This window comes from Equus przewalskii, chromosome 28, assembly GCF_037783145.1.
Source record: "Equus przewalskii isolate Varuska chromosome 28, EquPr2, whole genome shotgun sequence".
Classification (NCBI taxonomy): Eukaryota; Metazoa; Chordata; class Mammalia; order Perissodactyla; family Equidae; genus Equus; species Equus przewalskii.
In genome coordinates this window covers 2726467-2748696 of record NC_091858.1, presented here as the reverse complement: position 1 = coordinate 2748696, position 22230 = coordinate 2726467, and the positions used below count along the sequence as shown (strand labels likewise).

The following is a 22230-nucleotide window of genomic DNA, read 5'->3' as shown; positions in this document are numbered from 1 at the left end:
CATTTATGAAACGTGAGGGCATTGTGCTAGTTACTGGAGAAGAGGTTAAAGTGCATGAGGATGGACAAGCCTATAATTTAACAAAGAAAAGAGACAATAACCCTATGACCTACAGAAAATCAGTCAGGTGGGTATGGGCAATGAAGGGGTACCTGTGTAGCGAGGGGGCAGGAGCCCCTGGCGGGGGAAGCCTGTGGTGCCTGTGCACCGTGCCAGCACAAGCGCAGACTGCAACGGCATGGCCTGGGCCCGCGGTCTAATCTAGCTGCTGGTCAGGCCTGGGGTGGAGTCCTGGGAGGTGACTGGAAAGGCAGATTGGAGCCAAGCTTTGGAGGATTTTAAATGCCAGGAGTACCTGCGTGACGTGGGTCTGCCCCCAGGAGTGTCACTGAACACCTGCTAAGGGCTGGACTTGGCTAGGGGCTCAGCTGCATGACAGTGGGTGTCAGTATTCCCATTTTACAGATGAAGAAACTGAGTCGGACCAAGGGGTGTGGTTAAGGTCACAGAGCTAGTAAATGGCCAAGTAGGAATTTGAATCAGCCTGTGTTCCATCTACTCGGCTTACATTCTCTCTGAAGAGACAAAACTCTCTCCAGAGAGAGAAATATGAAACATGGAGACTGTGTGGCACTGACTATGAGATTGAGCCACGTGGAAGTGCCATTGGTGCAGGTGAGAACGGTCAACAACAGAGTGTCACATGGTTCGACCTGGTGTGACAGCAGGCGGGCTTCGGAGGAATGGGAAATCTCTTGGGCAGGAATGGGAAATCTCTTGGGCAGGAATGGCCAGCAGAGGTTTTGTGGAGGAGGTCGGAACCGAGCAAGGCCTTGACGCAAACTCTGGATGGATGGAAATGAGGGAAGTGCTGAGTGAGAGGTGGGGATGATGGAGACCAGCCTGATGGGCTGGCAGGTAACTTGGGGACATCTCCCAGTGGACACAGAGGCGCGCCTCAGGAGCCTGCTGGCAATGGCAATCCCTGCTTTGGGCCTGCTGTAAAATCGGGAGACAGTTCTGGATGTGACCCAAGGCTTTCTCTTGTGTTTGGTTGTTGGTTCTGCTCATCCTCCCGCGCCTGCTCTCTCTGCAGGAAACAGGTGAGCAGATCGCCATCAAGCAGTGCCGGCAGGAGCTCAGTCCCCGGAATCGAGAGCGGTGGTGCCTGGAGATCCAGATCATGAGAAGGTGAGGGCCTGGTGCTTCGAGCTGCCGCTGGCGACAGGGCTGCCACAGGGGGTGCCAAGGGGCCTGCAGGGGCCGAGGGGCCATGGGACGTTGAGATGAAGTCCAAGGCAGTCAGCGGGGCTTGGAGATCTGGAGCAACGGCCCCACCTGCTGCGTCTGGAAAAAGAGAGTCAGAAATCTCAGTCCCTCAATCAGGACGCCAGCCGGTCTGTCCGGATACATGCCTTCCAGAAGAGTGGCAGTCAGTATCCAACGACTGACCTTGTCAAGGGCTCTTGGTTAGTTTTATTTGTTATAATAAATAACTTTAAATAGCTGTCACGTTGAATTTTCCTTTGTCAGCAAAAGTCCTTTTTTCCCCCATACTTCCAATTCCAAGCTGCATGTGACTCTCCACTGCTGTGAGCTGTTCCTGATCTTTCTTCCTCTCGAGTGGAGACAGGGTCTGTCAGTCCTCTAGGTGGATGCTGTCCTCCCAGCTAGTGAGGTGTTCAGGTAAACCAGCAACATAGTTAGCTCGGAAGACCTCAAACAGGTGCTCCGTCCATGAACCTGTTAGAGAGGGGAGCTGTTACCTTGTTGGCATCCAGTGCCCGCGTGCACACACACATGCGCACACACACCCCATCCCCACTTGAATGGCATGACATTGGAAGTCCCTCTACTTTCTCTGCTTTTCAAAGCAGTTTTGAAGTACAGTGAGGGCTTGGCGTGAGGCCCTCTAAAGAAGTTTAAGTTACGTGGGATGCACTGAGAGACCTGGGGTTCACAGGGCGGAAAGTGGAATTGGGGATGCTGACCGCCTGGGCCTGGAGGTCAGTCACCCGTTCCTGATTTCTATCTTCCCCTACTTACTCCTGAGGGCCCTTGCTGTTCCAGGCCTTTGTTATAAGGTGAGCTTTGCTGAGACATGGGCGGAGGGGGAATGGGTTTGAGCCAAAGCTCAGGGTCCTCCCTCATTGGTTTCTCCTTCTTCCTAGGCTGAACCACCCCAATGTGGTGGCTGCCCGGGATGTCCCTGAGGGGATGCAGAACTTGGCTCCCAATGACTTGCCCCTGCTGGCCATGGAGTACTGCCAGGGAGGAGACCTCCGCAAGGTGAGGCGTCCAGGGCGCGGGGAGTGCCGGAGACCTTTCACTGCCTTTGTCATCGGGCAGCTCAGGGAGCCCTGGTGACGTCAGTGGGATTGCCTTCTCACATCCCCCTCGTCCCTGCCCCGTGTGGGGCGATGTGTGTGCGTGTGAATTAAGAGACTGAATGAATCAGAGGCCCTTACAAGAAAGTCGGGAAGAATCGCATTCTGCACAGCGGTTACTAAAACGATGAGGAAAAGGTCACCAGGTCTTGAGTACGAGGCAAGACTGGACGAGTTCCAGAACAAACTCTTCCTCCCTTGGCATGTCGGGGCCACTTCATTCTCTCAGTGTCCTTATTAGGAGGAGTTTCTCCCACAGCTGTGGCAGCACTGCACACAGGGCACAGAGTGGGGCAGGAAGGGAGGTGGCTTAGTAATCAGGGAGCTGGCCTGGGGTTCCAGAGCCACCACTGACTCACCTTCTGGGCTTTCTTTCCTCCTTCTGACCACAGTAACTTCTCTTTGCTAGAACGTACTCTGCAGAGGGGTTGATGGCAGCCCCCCCAAGTCTCAGGGACAGGTGTGTGTCCACCTCCCCAGCGTTCTCTAAAACAGTGTCACACAACCTGCTTCAACACATTGCCTCGTTCACTTGTCAACATCCCTGTGACGTTGGTAAAACAGATGCCATTCCCATGTGAAGGATGGGTATCTTAGCCCAGAGACGTTAGGTGGATTACCAGGCCTCGCACCGCCACTGTGGCAGAGCTTGGGTCACGGGCCCTATGAACCCAACTGCAGGCCACTTCTCCATCTGTGAAACTGAACAATGCCATATAGCATGAGGAAAACTAAAAGCTCTGGGCGGAAGAGTTGTTTTTGTAATGAAAAAGAGGCTGCTCTGTTAGCACACGTCTCCCTCAGCTCTTCGCTCTAGGAGAAGGCCTGTGATTTTAAGGGGGTGCAGGATCCCCGGCGTCTCTCCTGTCTTTCCGTGGCAGTTTCCTAGGTCAGGCATCATGGCCATTTGTGTTATTCTTCTGGCCCCTTCCGCCTTCTCTTTCAAAAGGAAACTTTCCATGAGGGTCAATCTGCCCGAGTGGCTTTCTCCTTCCGTGGGAGGTGGGCATGTCCTGGGAGTGTCATGGCAGGATGTGAACACAGTCGTTGGCATGCCCCACAAGCAAGGGACTGATAACTGATGAGAAGTGGGGAAACTGACAACGCTTTGACGTTCCTCTTTATTTTCCTAACCTTTGCCAGTCCTGTTACTAACAGCAGTTGTGTCAGGAGAGGAAGCCATGTTATCATAGTTTAGCAGACAGTCCTTAGAGAGCAGCGTGGGTGGGTCGCACCAGATTACAGAGGGCTCTGAAGCCGGGCAGGGGACTGTAGTCTTGATCTTGTAGGCAGCAAACAGCCGGTCAGCCAGGGCAGAAGAAACAAACGTCAGCATGATGGACCTAGTGTGGGGTGCAGGGTGGCGGGGAGGCAGGGAGCGAGTGCGCCCAGAGCACCGGGGTCTCTGTTCTCCAAGTGAGGTCACCTGTCTTTCCTGCCTCTAAAAGTTCAGAATCAACACCCCTGGGCCTGGAGAGAGCAGCGTGGCCAGCACGGGGGCAAATGTAAAAGCCAGAAGTGACTGTAAGAGGGCGTATGTGGGCCTGGCTCAGGAAACAGGCTCTCGGATGGTCGTGGGTACCAGTGTTAGTTGATGACTCTGAATCTCAGTTGGGAAGCGCTTTACTCTGTTGTCTGCATTGAAGTGCCTGGGCTCGAGCCTCAGGCAGAACCTGGCTTCATGTTCCGGCTCTGCTCTGTGACAGCTGTGTTAGCAGACAGATGGCTGGCCCCTCAGCCCCAGGTTCCTCACCTGTGACATGGAGATTCCTGCAGTGCTCACCTCAGTGGCAGGGGGAGGATGAAGTGTGACAGTGCAGGGAAGACCTTCCTGAGCTAACCTGAGTGGGGGTCGGCCTGGCACAGGCATGCAGTGCGGGCTTGCTGATCGCCCCTCCTGCTGCACCACCCACTGGCGAGGCCGGCGGGGAGATGGCCAGAGGGTGGTTTTAGGGCCCTGCCCTCCTTGGGCCTCTCAGGAGCAGTGGGCCAGGGTGGCTGGGCTTCGACCCGGGCCTGCCTCCCTCAGGACTGCTGCCATGAGCCTTGAGCTCCCTGTCTAAGAGTGACTCAGACACCTCAGCCCAGCCCGTGCTATGGGTGTGCGAGCGCTTCTGGAGTTCTCAGTACTGCTCCTCCTCCTCGGGCCAATTCCTGCCAGTCCTGCTGCCCCCGCTCCCTGTCAGCCCTGGTCCCCAAAGCCCAGGGCCAGGATTAACACTTGATGACTTCCGCTGGTAAGAGATGCTTGTGGGCTTACTGGTGGTCGGTGGCCACTCTCTCTGACGCTTCTTTTCACCTTCTTGACAGTACCTGAACCAGTTTGAGAACTGCTGTGGCCTGCGGGAAGGAGCCATCCTCACCTTGCTGAGTGACATTGGTAAATCCCAGCCCTGGAAGTCAGGCCGTGCCCTCTGGGGAGAGTGTGTGGTGCCCCTGTGAGTCCTTGCGGAGCACAGAGATGAAGATATTTCAGTCCTCTGATCTTTATAGAGGGTGGGGTTGGTGGGGACAGATGTGGAGTGGGGAGGTCACCAAGGGGCTAGTCAGGCAGGCGCTGAACTCAAATAGATTTCCCTTCCTTCCGGACTAAGTCATGAAGTGGATTATGATGTATATAGAATAACAGATTTCCTTTCCCATTAAAAAGCTCCACTCCCTACTTTCCTGGAATGGCCAGCAATGGACTAGGTTGTCATTTGAGTGAGTTTCATCCCTTGGCAATGAATTTTTCCACTTCCACATTCGCGGTTCTTTGCCAACCACAGGCGTAGGAAAAACTGCCCTGGTTTAATCCTTTGATCCTCTTGGTGTCCCCAGATGAGGGTATCTGTGGCGCTCTCTGAGAAGGCCAGGCTGGCTTCAGGGACAAGAGTGACCTCAGCCTGCAGGGGTCAGGTGCATCTCCTAGAGCCTGGCTCCGGCTCCAGGAGGGAGCGCAGCGGGGGAACTCCGCAAGTCAGCATGTGGCTCCCGCCTGGCGGGAGCAGCAGTGAGAGGGGCCTGGCCTAGGGCTCCTTTTGTTTTTAAGTCTCCACGGTTGTTGGTACAAGTTGATAGTTTGAGATCTGAAGTTCAGAGTTATCCAGAGTTTATCACTGAGTAGTTTGCCCCCAGATTTGGGAATGATGCTGTTCTCCTCCTCTCCCACCACAGCCTCTTTGAAGCTGTATTTTTTTCTTTTTGTTTGCTTGAATTTTTTTTTCAGAAAAACATCCAACATAGAAAAGTTGAAAGAGTGATACAGTGTAACCCACATACCCTTGGCCCGGCTTCACCGGCAGTGTTACCGTTTTGCCACATTTGTTACCGTTTTGCCACATTTGTAAAGCCGTGTTCTCTAACGCTTGGCCTGGAAGGACAGGCGGGCCTGCAGTTTCTACAGCACTTGGCCTTGCTGGCGTGGGTCCGCCTCTTCCATACTCTGTGCCGTGTCTGCGTCCGTTAGAGGGCGGGCGAGAAGGAGGTGAAGGGGCAGAGTCCAGCAGAGACATGTTTAAGGGTAGGCCCCAAACAAACTAACAGAAAATTCCGTCTCCCTCTGTATCCTGTGTCTTCGTCCTTTGGGTGGGGCTCCCGTGAGGGCAGGTTGGCATTGGGTTTTGTTCCTAGTTTTATTAAGATAGAATTGACATAGAACATATGTAAGTTTAAGGTGTACAACGTGGTTACGTTGCACCAGTTTCGTCTGACTTGAGTGGGCGTCCACCACTGGCCAGACTGATTCCTTTGTGGCTGGGCCCGTGTGGGTCTCCCGGAGGGCCTCTCTGTCTCATCTGTAAGTTGAGAGTCCCGCCTTTTTTCATGACACCCTCCACATGGCTCGCCTGCGCTTGGCTTTGTTCGACGTTTACCTGATTGTGTCTTTTACCCCAGGGGCCAAATCCCTAATTTATTTTCTGTTGAACAGTTTGGAGGCAGGGTAGCAGGCTTGGCAATGTTCCTTTGCTCTTCATGGCCAACTTTTACTGTGTTTCTCTTTGGTTAGAGCTTTAAGTCATTTTGTTTAAATGTTATTCTTTCAGATTTTTTTTCACTCGCTAGATTGTGTATTCAGCGAATAGTTATTAAGAAAGTCTTTAAATGATCAGCTCAAATACACATGACTGTTTACTTCCTCACGTTAACTTTTTAGTCTTTTTACTTCCTCGAGTGGTTCTCAAGTGATGTTAGTAGAGCCTTTACTGGTTGCATATTCTTCGGGCTGGCCACATTTTGTATCTGGTTACCTTTGACTTGTATGGTAGCTTGTGTATTATCTATTCAAGTTGTATATGTGTGTTTGTTACATCTCAGTCAGAGTGATGAAGACAAGTGAATTTGCAAGTGCTTGTGTCATTCAGCTCCCCTGTACGTGGATGACTATTAAAATTCTTTAGGGGCTGGCCCCGTGGCCAAGTGGTTAAGTTCGCATGCTCTGCTTCGGCGGCCCAGGGTTTCGCCAGTTTGGATCCTGGGCGCAGACATGGCACCACTCATCAGGCCATGTTGAGGCGGTGTCCCACATGCCACAACTAGAAGGACTCACAACTAAATAAAATATACAACTATATACTGGGGGGATTTGGGGAGAAAAAGCAGAAAAAAAAAAAGATTGGCAACGTTGTTAGCTCAGGTGCCAATCTTGAAAAAGAAAAAGAAATTCTTTAGGTCACCGATTCCCTCTTTCCTTCCCAAATTGGAAACACTGAGGCTTCGAAGTTCTAGTGTGCTGGAACTGAACTCTTGAAGGCAGTCTTTACTGTCTGTTCTGTCTCCAGCATCTGGAAGAGCGGTGCCTTAGAGCAGCTTCTTTGAGATACAATCTGCCCTCTGTATCTGGGGATTCTGCATCTGTAGATTCAACCAGCTGTGGATCGAAAGACCTACTGATGGTCGCATCTGTAGTGAACACGTCCAGACTCCTTTCTTGTCATTGTTCTCTAAACAATACAGTATAACAATTGTTTACATAGGGTTTACATTTATTAGGTGTTAGAAATAATCAAGAGATGACTTAAAGTGTGTGGAAGGATGTGCATAGGTTATATGCAATTACTGTGCCATTTCGTGTAAGAGACTTGAGCATCCGTGGATATTCTTGGGGCAGATATCTTGGAACTGATCCCCTTCCGAAACTGAGGGACGACTGTACTTATCAAATGAATGAAATAAATCCCAAAGGAAATTAAAATAAGGACCTATTTCTTTTTAAAACAGATGTTTGCATATTATTAACACTCCCAGGTCAAGTACCAGCTCCTCCACTCGTTGGCTGTGTGAGCTAAGACATGCTAATTAATTTTTAAGAACATCAGTTTTATTAGCTATAAAATAGGAACATTGCTCATCTCATTAGAATCGTTATGAGGATGAAATGAAATGATAGACAGAAAGCTCCCAGCACAGCAGCACGGTGCTCTGCTCCTAGCCTAATATGCAGTCAACAAGTGTTAGTTCCTTTCTCATCTCCTTCACCATCTGGAATTGGATTTCTCCCTAATTGGGGTTATGACCTGAGGTTGGAGTCAGTGAGCTGGCAGGTAGGTGATCGTCTTCTGAGACTTTCCTTTCTGGAAATGGTTAACCTTCCTCAGACCCATTCTTATCTCATGCACCTTTTGGATGCAGTCACATCCCTGATTTTGTGGTTGGGGTGAGGTTGCTGATAAGCTTGTATTTTGCTTTCATTCCCATCTCTGATTCATGTGCAGGATTCATCAAATTTATTTCTTTTGCAAGGATCTTGTCACTGAGCCAGAGTTCAAAAGCTTTTCTTGGAGCTCATCTAACATAACTCTTTTGTACTCTGAAACATTTCCTGAGCATATTTTGTTCCAGTTTGTTCCAAGTGCTGGCCCCACATTCCTTTTGTTGGAGTTGCCACCGCTCTTCTCTGCCACGTTGACTTCAGATAAGCAGAAGAGCCCCACCCTTGACCCCTGGGTCTAGATTCATTGCCTTCTCTTCTGGGTTAAAGCTGTTTTACCCCTAGCCTCTTCTGTGCTAACCTCTCAGAGATGCCACTCACAGTCAAGATAATAGACATAGGTAGGAGTTTTTCAGTGAACTTTAAATTGCCCGAGAAGATAGTGCAGAGTACATATGGGAAAATGAGCAGATGCCTAGCAAGCATATGGACGAGCCTCCTGTTTCGCCTGCAAGGACAAGCCTGTTAGACCATTGCTCTTATGCTGGTGAGAGATCTGGGGACAGGTGCAGAGGCAGCTGTAAGTGATCTGTCTTCCGAACAATGTGACCCTAAAATAGCTCAAGGAAGTCATATGCGGGTGAACTCTATTTAAGCAGTCTTACTCATAATCCTTTGGGCAACATTGGAGTGTGTTTCCTTCTGCCTGCAGAGGAGCGCACTCCTGAGCGCTCAAGATTGAGGGGCAGACCCCTGTCCTCTGAGGCCCACGTCTCTGCTGTGTGAGGGGTGGGGGCCTGCTCGTGCCAGCTGCTGGGGCAGTTGTGCAATCACCATGGCCTTATCAAATCTTAGACTTGAATTGATTTTCCTTGATTCTCTGGGTGGCTGGGTTACTGTGGTAACTGACCATCCTGTCCCTCTGAGCCTTCAGGAACCCCACACCCCATTTTTGTGTGTGCTTCATTCTCTGAGTCACCAAACCGTCCTGTTGGAGCTGCTCGTAGCGGGCGTCCAGTACTTCAACATTAAAGAGCAGAGAAGGGTCCAAACAGCACACAGGGCTTTAGGGAAGACAGCTCCAATCTACGAGTCAGAAAACTAGACTCTATTTAGTGTTTCTCTAATTGCGGATTTTCTTGCTTGTTCTATTTAATGTATCACTCTGACTGCCCTGTTGATTATAACAAAGATGATTACCTGATCTCAGAAATTCAGATTATTTGCATATAAAGTATGTTGAAAAGCATACTTGAAAATCTGGTTGACAATAACCAAATTAATGAATGTAATAATAACAAAAGAAAAGACAACTGACCTTCAGTCCTGGCTTCTCCACTTTCCCAGCTCTGTCACCTTGGGCAAGGACCTTTTGGTCCATTAATCTTTCCATTTCTTCTCTATGGAAAACTGTGGTAACTTTCTCAGCCTGTGTGTCCTCAACTTTAAAATGAAGGGTTTGGGCTCGGGGGTCTCCAAGGTCCCTCCTAACTCTAAATATTCCATGTTTATTATTCAGGTAGCTGATTTGCGGAATGGTTGCCCCATCATATCTTTGACATCCATGCCACTGTCCAGCCTGACTGCTCCTACAGTCTCTCTTGCCTCTCCCTAACACATCATCTTTTGCCTGGGGCTATGTCTTGATGCCTCTGTTAATTCCTGCTCCATCCTACTCATCCCTCTCTGCACCTGGACTGACTACCCGCTGCTCTCCAATATTCTGTTTGCCAGGGCATTCTCATGACGGCTTTATCAACCATATCTTCTCCAAAATCTGTATATTCCACCCGATCCCCAGCCTCAACTCTATGTCCATGTCTATACGATATTTCTCCCAAAGTCACTTCCAAACTGAAGTCCTAGACTTCTTCCTTCAACCAGATCCCTTCCTGATGTCCTCTTTCTTGTGTCACTAGCCCATCTTTCTGCCCGTTACCCAGACACAAGCACCAGTGTGGAATCTCATCTCTTCGTGGAGTCTGCCTCTTTTCCTGCTCCACATCCTCCCTTTGAAAAAGTCTCCAAATCCTTCCAACCTTCCTTCGTGTGGTGTATCCCATTCTCTCTTTCTGCTCCTGGTGCCTCCACTAACTCAGTGTCATAGCAAATCACTGTAGTGATCTCTTACCTGGTGTCCTTAGCTCCATTTTACGAATCCACCTGTCATGCTTTTGAAAGGACACTTTCGTATAATCCATCGTTAGATCAAGGCCAAACCTCTCAACCTTGAGTTTCTCCCGATCCACGATAGCCAACTTCATATGTGCGTGGCTCTCAGAACCCACTTTTCAATCCTCTTGCTAGCCTTTGCATGTGCTGCTCCTTTTCAGAATGCTGCTCCTGCGCCTCCCCGACAACTGCATCTTGTCTTTGGGGCACAGCCTTCGATCTGCCCCCTCCATGGGAACTGCCCTGACCCGTCACGGGTTCTCCCTCTCATGGGATTTCTCTCCCCTTGTTGCCTCTCCACTCAATTGGTACTTGGTATCTCTGCATTGTTATGTGATCTCTTCCTGTTTTTGACTGTAAGGACTAACTTCTGGACTTGGGGCCCATTGACCAGACCATTTGTGCAGTCAGTGAAGAAAACATTTGGATTCAGTGGCACATTTTCCACAATGCCTAGCAAATAGAAGACCCTTTATAAGTTCTTGTTGAGTGACTGGGAGAAGGACTCTGCACCTTCCTCTCAGCACTCCGTGTGGCTGCCTTGCTGCCTTGCCCATTGGTCTCAGGGGCTGTTTTAGCTGAGCAACCTTTAGCTGGACTCAGTCTTTCTCCACATGTCCACGCTTGGCCTTCAGTCTGTTTTGTTTGGAAAGTTTGGAGACACCAAAGTGACTGGTGCGTAGTAGGCACTCAGTCAATTTTTATTGAGTGAACAAGCATCCTATTGCCCTTCTTACTCATTGGTGACTGGCTTTTCTTTCTCTTCTAATCTCTGTCCCAACTTTTTCGTCCATTTATCTTTCTGTTTCTTCTCTATGAAAAGTATCCCAAACAAAAATGTTCTCAAGGGAGCTTAGTAATCCTTTAAATTTGGAGTGTGGGAAGTGGGGATTCACGGACACAACCTTATGAGTCTGCTTTTGCACATGGAAGTCTAGCTGGTCCTCTCTGTTGCCTAATTTGCGATTTGTAAGCTGAAAAAATAAACAGGAGCTATGATTTGGGATTCTGGTTCATCAATAAGAACTCCAGGAGTGTCCTGTTCTTCAGTGTGTGTTTGTGTCTACCTCACAGGCTAAGGGAAAGCTGGGACAATACCTGGATGCTGTTTTTGACAAGGATAATAGGAGGAGGCTCTTGTTTTCCTGTGGCAGGTCCTTACCTTGGACCTGTCTGTGCAGTAGCTGTCCTCGGAAATGCCTGCGTGTGCTTTACAAGTGCACACGGGGTGCTTCTCACAACTCTTTTCTATAATTGGAATGGGAGAAGTTAACTTTTTGGGTTTTGTGCTTTGTGGTGTGGTTTTCAATTTTTATACACGTGTATTATCACTACTGCTAGGAGCTTAGGGTTTTTAAGGAAATTTCACATGCAAAAGTATTTTTCTTCATCTCAGCTTCTCATTTTCCATCCCATTTAAATCAAATTAGGTTCTCTTAGCCCGAGAGGATTTTGACTCATTCCATTCACTGCTCTTCAGGTGCTGTTTTGTAAACTGCAGCCCAGTCAGGCCGAACTAAGCTTTTTAAAGACGATTCTGTGAGGAGATCTCTGTAAGGGGTCTTGCCCGTTAGAATTCTGACTGTTTCACTCAGTCCAAGAAACTGTATATAACGATACCCACAGCGTCTTTAATTCCAGACTTTCAGTTGACAAAAGTATTTGGGAATAAATGACTGCCCTGAAATGAGGATTAATTTGTTACATACAGTTGCTTAAGCGTAAACATGGCCAGCTATTAATAGTAGGCAGTGACTTAGTTGCCAGCTTGCCCTCCCCCTCAGTGAAGCTCAGGTGACAGCTCTTAATCAGCATGGTGGGGAGGAGAGTGCTTTCACTCTGGTCCACACTCTTCCCTCTCGGGGCTTCTTGGGGCGTCTCCGCTGCTCCGTGTTATTTGTGCTGAGATGTTCACATCTAGCTGCAGAGGCCTCGTCTTAGTCGGGGCGTACGTACTTGCCCAAGATACAGTGAGTCTCAACTTCCATATGTTCTGCTTTTCAACAAACCAACCCACGCTTGGATCCATTATACCCTGACGCCCTTGTCATATACCAAAATGGGTCTTTTGTGAGTCAGTCCGTAACAAACACGTCCGCTTCCTGCGCAGCGGTGCTCGCTGCCAGCCGCTCGTTCAGGTGCAGCAGCACCACCCCATTTGCAAGGTTGTGTTTGTGTAGTTATTGGAATGTTTTATTATACTTGGCTCTGATTCTTTAAAAAATTAGTAAGACAAAAATGGAAGTGCTGGCAAGAAGCTTTGGTCTTTAAAAGTTAATACAATTGAGAACGAGGTGGAGTGGAATTTTTTAGGCACACGTTGCAAGCAGCGAGTCTTTCACTGCATTTGGACATTTGTTGGACCTAAGCCAATCGACTGTATTCAGTTATGAAAGAAAAGAAGAATAAGGAACAAGTATGCAATGTTGGAATGACGTGTGCGGTCAAAGGCTGGGTGTAGAAGGGCAGATGGAATTAGAGGTTTTGAAATGTAACTTAATGTTCTGAGGTGGAACTCCCCTCAGATGTTAGTCAATTGTCCAGCTCTCTCAGTTTGACTTTCAAACGTGTTTTCAGGGGAAGCTCAGCATGCAGGTCTCTATGGAGCAATCACTTGGTTTCTGTGGAAGGTGTTTTTCCTCCTGCTCCTGCTGAGCAGATGGGAGCAGCTGCCCGGACCCGCGGCGCTGCCCACCGCCCAGGTTGGGCCACATTCTGTCTGGGGTGATGAGCTTGTGTGTGTGGTGGCACAGGGAGGGCTCATTATTAACCTTTCTTAGTGTTGCTCTTGCTTTTACTTTTCACCTTTTTTTTTGAAAAAACAAAAAAGTGATCATACCATTGACTTGGCATACAGCCTTGACATCCCGCTGAGTCATAATATCTATATCTGAGTTATATTATCTATCAACCTACGTGACTTTAAAACAGTTGCCTAGTGTAGTGTGGATCTAGCGTCATTTGCTCAACCATTCTCTCATTGTTTCAGGTCGTTTCTAGTTATTTCACTCCGAGCTATGTAATAAGCATCCTTATGCCTATGTTATGATGTTTTTGATGTTACAAGCTCGATTACCAGAGGTGGAACTAATGGGTCAAACAATACATACCTTTTAAAATTTAATGGATATTGCCATATTTCTTTCCCCTAAAGGCACAGCAATTTTTCCTCCTTCCAGCAATGTAAGGAAGTGCCTTCTATTTCTCATCTAAAATTCTTGCCAGTTGAATAGTGAAAACAGGCATTTCATTGTGCTTTAACTTACACTTTTTGGACTGCTCATGAGCTTGAGCAGCTTTGTGCAGAATTGTTCACCGTTTGCATTCTTCTTCTGTAAGTTACCCCTTTTCCTGCTGAGTTGCTTTCTTACTGATTTGTAAGTGCTCTTTGTCTATTAGATATATTTACTCTTTGGCATATGTGTTGCAGATATTTTTTTCCAGCCCTTTTTGTCTTTTGGCTCTGTGAATAGTATCTTTAGCTATAAACTTTTAAAACCTTTTTATGTTATTTATATTGCTTTTCTTTATGCTGTATACTTTTCACCTAACACTAGGGGTTTTTTTGCTAAATTTGTCCTTTGGAGTTTTTGTTGCTAATGTAAATGGGATTTATTTTTTCTCTTTCCGTTTCAACTGGATATAGCTGACCTTGAGAAAAGCTGTTGATTTGTGTATACTTGTTTTGTTTCCAGACAACTTACTAAATTCTTTCCAGTGGTTAGTCTATTGAGTTTTCTAGGCATATACATGGTCATATCATCTCCAAATAAAGATAATTTTATCTCTTCCAATACTTATTCTATTTTTTTTCTTTTGTAGCACACCTTGCAAGGATTTCTGTTAAAATTGTTAAACCTCTCTTATGGGTACAAATCGCCTCCTGCTTGGAGTCTGAGCTGCAGATGGAGCCCGTTGCTCTGTGCCACGGCCCTCCTGTGTAACTCACCTCATTTCCTCTGCACAGAGGTATGGGTGTCGAATGACTTCACTGCCAGTATTGTGCAGACTCTTTCCTTCCCAAGTGGATTCTGGGCTCTTGCAAGTTGAGGATCATGTCCCTTGTTTCATGTCCCTCACAGAACCCAGCAGAGAACTGGGCACATAGTAAACACATGTCACAGGGTCATATGTGTTGAATGTGCTCCTCTTCTCTTCTTCCTGGGCTCCCTACTTCTTCCTTGAAGCAGCTCTGACCTTATTAGACTCAGATCACATGCCCAAAGCTCTCTCTGCCCGGAACACCCTCCTCCTTCAACCACCTTGCAGAATTGAGATTTTTTTTTTAACCTTTTATTGAGATTATGATAGTTTACAACCTTGTGAAATTTCAGTTGTACATTATTCAGTCGTGTTGTAGGTGCACCACTTCACCCTTTGTGCCCAACCCCCTCCCCCCATCCCCCTGGTAGCCACTAATCTGTTCTCTTTGTCCACATGTTTAAATTCCTCACATGAGTGGGGTCATCCAGAGATTGTCCTTCTCTATCTGGCTTATTTCACTTAACATAATCCCCTCAAGGTCCATCCGTGTTGTTGTGAATGGGACAATTTTATCCTTTTTTATGGCTGAGTAGTATTCCATTGTATATATATACTATATCTTCTTTATCCAATCATCAGTCAGTGGGCACTTAGATTGCTTCCATGTCTTGGCTATTGTAAATAATGCTGCGATGAACATAGGGGTGCATGGGACTTTTGGAATTGCTGACTTCAAGTTCTTTGGATAGATACCTAGTAGTGGGATGGCTGGGTCATATGGTATTTCTGTTTTTAATTTTTTCCATAGTGGCTGCACCAGTTTGCGTTCTCACAAGCAGTGTATGAGGGTTCCTTTTTCTCCACAACCTCTCCAACATTTGTTACTTTTTGTTTTGGTTATTTTTGCCACAGAATTGAGATTTTTGAGCCTCCACACTAGAGAAATTCCCTTTCTCAAACTTTTTCAGCATCATCATCACCTGGAGAGCTTGTTAACACACAGATTGCAAAGTCACTCCCAGTTTGCGATTCAGTGGGTCTCAGGTGGGACCTGAGAATTTTCCATTTCTAACAAGTTGAGATGCTGCTGGTCCTGACAGCGGTGTTGGAGAACCACTGCTCCAGACTGCAGTTGATGACCTTGTGGATGCAAGGCTGAGTTCTTTGCATGAAAAAGCCAGATTCTTGTGGTGGTGCTAGTCCTGCCTCTGCAGCCAGGCCCCCTTCATGTCACCCAAGGGGCTTCTGCCCCCGGCCCTGGCCCACACCGTGAGTCTGTGCACTGAAAGTCAGAGTGTGTGTCAGGGGCACACAAATTCATCTTTCTGAGGATAGGCGATTTTGAAATGAAAAGCATTTTTTCGGCTTAATGAAAATTCACTCCCTTTCCACCCTCTCAGCCTCTGCGCTTAGATACCTTCACGAAAACAGAATCATCCATCGGGATCTAAAGCCAGAGAACATCGTCCTGCAGCAAGGAGAGCAAAGAGTGAGTGACCTCCTGGGACTGGGAGAGTCCTGGGCTGCCTCAGGGAAGCTGCTTTGATCGAGAAGGAACATGCTCTGTGTGTTTGTTTATGTTTGCGTTTCCTTCAGTTTACATTTGCTTTGGTTCTCTGGGAAGGCTTTTTTGTTTGAAAACAAATTCAGCAAAAAGTTCTTGCTTGCAGATTGAGGCAAGTTTGAAAGGATCACATTGTTAATCGCCCAAGTTGCAGGAATCTGATAAGAAAAACAATGTTTGTCTTCCCACCTCCACCCCCAAGCTTTGGGACTAACACTTCTTGGAAACAGACTTTTTTGTTTTCCATTTCTTTGAGAGCCTCAAGTCCTGATGCTAGCGTGGAAACCAGCTCTGAGTGGGTTCTGGATGTGGCTGAGAAGAGGCATTTGGAGGTGGCACCTGCCCATGGAGCCTGTGCTTTCTCATGGCCTTGTTTGTTTAGCTGGGGGCAGTGAGAAGGGCTCAGCTGAGTGGAATGTAGTAACTCAGCTCCTGGGTCACTTAATCTCTTCTGATACACTCTGTCAGCATTCTGGGCCTGACCGTGACTATCACCGCTCTCACCTTTGTTCCAGTTCACACTCATTCTTGCCAGAGGTTCTAAGATTTAAGAACTAAAGATATTGACTGAAAAGGGACTGGCCTGGTCTTTCACCTCATAAAGTCCGGGTTTGGCATTCTTGAGGGCTGGTGCATGGTCTGTTACTTTTGACCATCCTCTGGTTATTGGTTGCAGAACGAGAGAGAACATGTGCCTTTTTTCAGCATTTTTACAGTGTATGTTTTCTTTTGCCCTAAATCTACCATGTGAAAGGCATTCTCCTGTGTCTCTGGTGGTTCCTAGGGACTTAGGCTCTAATACCACCTGGGAATTCAGAAATATCCTCTGCTGTGTCAGCAGACAAGCCGAATTCTTGTAGGAGGACAGTGTATTCTCATAACCCTCAGATTTCTCCTCCTCCCTTTTTTTCAGTTAATACACAAAATTATTGACCTAGGATATGCCAAGGAGCTGGATCAGGGCAGTCTTTGTACTTCCTTTGTGGGGACCCTGCAGTACCTGGTAAGAAATGGGATCTACGTGTTTCCTTAGCAGTTTCTCTCTGATGGCCATCTTTGTGGGGCTCCTCTCCATCCTTGCCTTCCAGCAGCTAAGTCCTGCCCGCTCTGTGGATGTTGCCTAGATGCATGGGAATTGTTGTATGAGGTCAGACCCATAGTCCGTTCAAGTCAGCGCTTTTGCCAGCAGAGGCCCTATGGAAGGATGTGGTCATCTTCTTCTGTCAAAAGGGCCCTGCTTGTGTGCCCTTGCACAAATCCCATAACCTCTTGTGCTGCAGTATTTTATCTGCAAATAAAGAGTTTAAGCTAGATTCATGCAGGTCTGTAGAGGCCACTGTTTCCATGAGGCATCTCAAAGGCCATGGAGAAGGATGCTGAGCTCTGAGCTCCCGCCCGTTCTTTACATTATTTGGTCTGATGTTGGGGTTCTATCTGAGTCACTTATTCATTCGAGAAATATTGACCAAGTGTAGTCTTAGAGTTTAGCAGGAAAGCAGGCATTCCCCTGATCCTTACACCAATGACTAAGAAACTACAATTGTGATCAATTCTACACAGGAAAAGTGCAGGGGGTTATAAGAATATGTATTAGGAGGACCTGGCCTCTGGCTGAGACCTGAAGGATGAATAGGTGAAAGGTGTGGGAGAGGAAACTCTGGGCAGAGGGATGGCACATTGGAAGACCAGAAGGTGTGGGCTGGGGCCTAGAGAAGAAGGAAGAGAGTCTCTTGAGTAGAATCTGGAGAGAGAGGTGGGGACCAATTCTTCAGGGCCTTTTTGGCTAGGTTAGAGATTTCAGACTTTATCCTGAAACCTCTGCAGAGACATGGCAGGGTTTTATGTTGGAGAGGAATTAGGTTTACCTTTGGAAAAGACCACTCTTGATACAGTGTGGAGAATGAATTGCACTGAGCAAGAGTAAATGGTGGACAAGTAGGAAGGAGGCTCTGGCAGTAGGCCAGTTCAGAGCTGTGGTCACAGTGAGGTTACAGAAGATGGTTCAAGGATTGCCTAGCAAGTGGGGCTGGCCCAGTGGCGTAGCAGTTAAGTTTGCACATTTGCTTTGGTGGCCGGGGGTTTGCCGGCCCAGATCCCAGGTGCAGACCTGTGCACCACTTATCAAGCCATCCTGTGGCAGGCGTCCCACATATAAAGTAGAGGAGGATGGGCACAGATGTTAGCTCAGGGCCAGTCTTCCTCAGCAAAAAGAGGAAGATTGGCACAGATGTTAGCTCAGGGCTAATCTTCCTCAAAACAAAAAGAAATGCCTAGCACTAAGAGACTCAGCTAGACTTGGTAATAGACTGCTTACAGATGATAAGGGTCAGTAAAGTGTTGATTGAATACAGGAGCCTGCAGTTTAAAAAACAAAAACAAAAACAGGTTGGAAACCCCTGGGCTAGATGAGCTTAAATATCTTGTCTAGTTCTTAAAAAGAAAAAAATCCTTTGAAGTCTTTTTGAGTGCATTAATGCTCCCTACTTACCCCACCCACTGGGCTAATGGCCTGCATGGATTTATCACCTGCTCTGTGGAGTAGAGGTTTCACGGGGGGCTGCGATTCAGGCACCTGTGTCCATATAATGTAATTATGGAAGTCCCACTGAGTGTCCTCTGGAATCCTCGGCAGCAGTTAAATGGCGGGAACCTTGTGCTCTGACCAGGATGCTCCGTCACGTCACTCGCTTGCAGGTGCTGAGCTTCTGTCCATAACCAGACCTAGAGATTGACCTGACCATCCCCCAGTTTTTCCTCTTGGTTTGGACTCCTTGGCCTTGCCATACGTGTCCCACTTCTAGCCAGACCGTGCACAGTCCTGTCTGCGTGCCTTTGCTTGTGATGGTCCTTCCTGGAATGTCTCCTTTCAGACACTCCTGTGAGGAGCCTTCTTCTGAGCCAGGTTCCTGTCCTGCCTGTGCTTTGAATCTTTCCTTGGTCACCGCAGTTCTTTCTACTTGGGCAGCAGTCATACATCTGGCTTTTTCTGCCTGATTGTAAATATGTCATCCCATTGTACACCCATGTGTTGTAAACCACATTGGTTTAGGAAACTTAGTCAGCATTTAATGCGTGTATTATGCATTTGGTGTGTGTACCTGGTATCATTTTCCTTTGTTAAATGTAGCCTATCTTCCCATCTCTACACAGCGCCCAAGAGAAGGGTATACAGTGTAGTCTGGTCTACCTAGAAATACCCCTGGGGGCCTTTGTACCAGCATCGGGATTGCACGAGGTACAGAAGAATCCTGGCTCCCACTAGCTAAACAAGTGGTGGACGTGCCAGTGCCCCCGGATGGAACCAGCGAAGAGTGGGGACCTGATTAGAAGGGCTGCTTGCCCCCTCTCGTGTTGGCTTCTCAGGAGAGGGAGCGGCTCTGATGTGTCCCCACGTGCATCCTTGCAGGCCCCAGAGCTGCTGGAGCAGCAGAAGTACACCGTGACCGTGGACTACTGGAGCTTCGGCACCTTGGCTTTCGAATGCATCACAGGCTTCCGGCCCTTCCTCCCCAACTGGCAGCCCGTGCAGTGGTGAGTGTGAGGCCAGGGTCCAGGGCCTGGGGCGAGGAGGGCCCCCTGAAGCGAGCAGTGTGTCCATCTGTCTCTGTCATGCCGCTTCACCCGTCCCTGCCTCACTGGGCGCTCCCAGGCTGGGCCTGAGCCATCTGTGATCTGTCTCCTGGAGCGGAAGTCCTGTTAGGACCCAGCCTGTGGGCAGCCTGAGCTCCAAAAACCTAGATAAAGAGAGCAATGGTTAAGTATCCACATGGATTCTGAACCTTAACAACTTGCGCTACAATACTGTGTGTGACACCTGAGTTCAGTAGCAACATGTCGGTACTTTCATAGCCTCTTGTGCAAATGTGTGCCCTGACACTGAAAATGCTGCTTATTAGTTAACAATTAAAGGATGTGTTCACATGACAAATAATGAGAAATATTTACATGGAAATTTATTGTTGACAAATTTTATTACACCTGAATATAAATTTCATTTTCATAAATTATGTGATAATATATTATTGAGAAATTTTATTATACCTGAGAACAAACTTCTGTTTTCAAAGTATAAGAAATTGGCTGAAAATGTGAACTGAATAAATTACAAAAAAAGATTTTCTAATAAAAAAACAAAGGATACGATTAAGATTTTTAAAATTCCTCTATATTCTTTAACTTTTTTCTGATTATAAAAATGTATTCATTATACGTATATATAAAAGTTAATCATGACTGAAATGCATAATTTAAAAATTAATGTTCCCTTAAATCAGTTAGATCTCATTCAGAATTGTTCCTTGAAAGGCCACACACTAATTGAAATAATGCTACCGTTGTTCAAAAACTTTTTATTTCCAGTTTATTTTTTTGGAGCAGTTGAAAGTTTTCATGGTTCAAACTTCAGAAAGTATAAAAGGGTGTGCCGTGAAAAGTCGCCCCTAGCCGTCTCCAGCCCCCTGCATTCCTTGCACACGGACGCCCTGACACCGTTAGTTTCTGGTCTGCTTCCAAAGATGTTTTGTGCTTGTACAAGCAAATTGGCATGTACTGTTTGTTTGCTTGTTTCCGTGTTTCACCCCTTTCTGATGTCAGTGGCAGCATTATATGAACACTGTCCTGTACATGCTTTGAAAGCGTTTTTACCCTGTGAGAGTTTCCGTCACACAACCCGGAAATAACCTCTGTGAACATTTGTTTGTTTCTCTAGGCTCTTTAGTGTGTGTGTTAGACCTTAAAAAAAAATTACTTTACGTACTCTCATATAACCTGCTTTTCAAACTTACTGTTGAAAATGCTTCAGGATTTTCCATATTATTTGTAATATCTGATTGTTATTCCACTGAATGGCCATACTGCAGTTTATTTAATTTATCCCCCATTGTTGAGAGTATGGGTGGTTGATAATTTTTACTTCTGAAAATAACACCAAGAATAGCATCCTTCTAGGGAAATCCTCATAGGTCCACAATTATTTCCCTAGGGTCAATGCCTAGAAATGGAATTAACAGGTCAAAGATTGTGCACATTTTGATGTCTGTTAACTAAATGCTCAACAGGAAGGTTGTATAAATGACGTTTCCACCAGGAACCCAGAAAGCTGCCTGTTTCGCCACACCATTGCCAACACTGGCTATTGTCATTTTTCTAAACACCTGTCTAGAAGTAGTAAAAACATTAACCTTTTCAAAGGACAGGTGTTTACATCATGAGAATATTTATTTGTAAGAATAAGATCTAGCCTTTGAAATCAGTTCCACAAAAGTGGTTTTCTGTGACGGCCGTCCAGGTCAGTCCACATTTATGGACCGGACAGTGGAAGCACAATGATGAATGAGGCGAGATCCCCGCTCGTGAAATGGCAAAGTGTGCCCTCCTGTGGTGATGTATTTTGAAACAAGCAGTGCTTGTTGACCTGCATAGGTTCTGGAATATTGAGGAATTCGCTCATTAATTTATAGTCACACCTTAAAGTGTAACCATCCTAAAAATAACTTTAGATATCTGTATGTCTATATTGTTAACTAACCAAGGAATTGCTGCATCCCTTCAGTTCAAATGTTGAGCTTTTCCATTATTTATAATGCAATGAGTTAAAATCCATTAGAACTGGGAGAACAAGTGCTATTTGAAAATACATCCCTAATGGCTCAGCATCTTCACAGTAAGTGTGCTGTCTGCAGAATCAGCTTCCTAGAATTCCCCTCATCAGCGCTAGAAGACCAGGGAACCACTTTCGCGTGTACTTCTCTCAGACCCAGTAAGGAGCTGTTGAGTGGGCTAGTTTGTGGGAAGTGCCTCTCTCGTCTGCTTTGTAAGGCCTTAGACAGCTTTTCAGAAATTTCGCTCTCATCTCAGAAGGCAGGTAAATAGCAATTTCGGGACAAATGCAACCTGAGCTTTATAGTTCTGTTATAAAGCTGCTTTGAAATACATTTTAGGACCTAAGCAATAAGCATTTTATTTATTGTGTCCTTTTATTTTTATAATTTACCATCGACGGACTAAGTTTTCATTGAAGGAGCATCCTGCTTGTGTGTGATGACAAAGTGTGGGCACACCTGACTTACGGCGATCACAGTTTCTGCCAGGGCTGTAGCCCGCAGCCTCTGCCATACTCCAGCTCTTCTGGGTGTCCTCTGTGGTCGGATAGGCCAGGTCACCCCGTGCCAATGAGAAGCATTCAGGGCTTAAGCATTTTTGATTTGAATTTCCTAGATGTTTTCGGAAAGGAAGGATTTGGACATTCAGACAGAGTAGGAAGAACACCGGACTTTGGATTTGAGTCACCAGTTCTGCTGCTCTCTAGTTGTGTGGCCTTGGGCAAATCACCTAGTCTTCGTTTCCTTACCGCTGAACAGGGGGCTACAAATAATGTCTACCACATGGGGTCATCGTGGCAAAGAAGTGCATGTTGGGTATCAGCGTACTTGGTTATCTATGAAGCATTATTCAAATTTAAGTTATTATTCTTGTCATCAAGAAGATTTGAAACC

At 46.9% G+C, this 22230-nt stretch overlaps 1 protein-coding gene across 13 annotated transcripts in view; it reads left to right on the top strand.

The window, feature by feature from the left end:
* The window catches only part of IKBKB (inhibitor of nuclear factor kappa B kinase subunit beta), a 49340-nt gene that overhangs the window by 10747 nt on the left and 16363 nt on the right, over positions 1-22230 (top strand). For 8 of the 13 annotated variants that reach the window (XM_070598749.1, XM_070598751.1, XM_070598746.1 and 5 more), the window contains 6 exons: positions 1097-1191; positions 2172-2289; positions 4698-4767; positions 15573-15661; positions 16650-16739; positions 19143-19267. In XM_070598749.1, the coding sequence (XP_070454850.1) occupies positions 1097-1191; positions 2172-2289; positions 4698-4767; positions 15573-15661; positions 16650-16739; positions 19143-19267 (587 nt within the window). The remainder of the gene's footprint in view (positions 1-1096; positions 1192-2171; positions 2290-4697; positions 4768-15572; positions 15662-16649; positions 16740-19142; positions 19268-22230) is intronic. The other 5 variants (XM_070598755.1, XM_070598754.1, XM_070598753.1 and 2 more) reach the window with 1 other exon arrangement.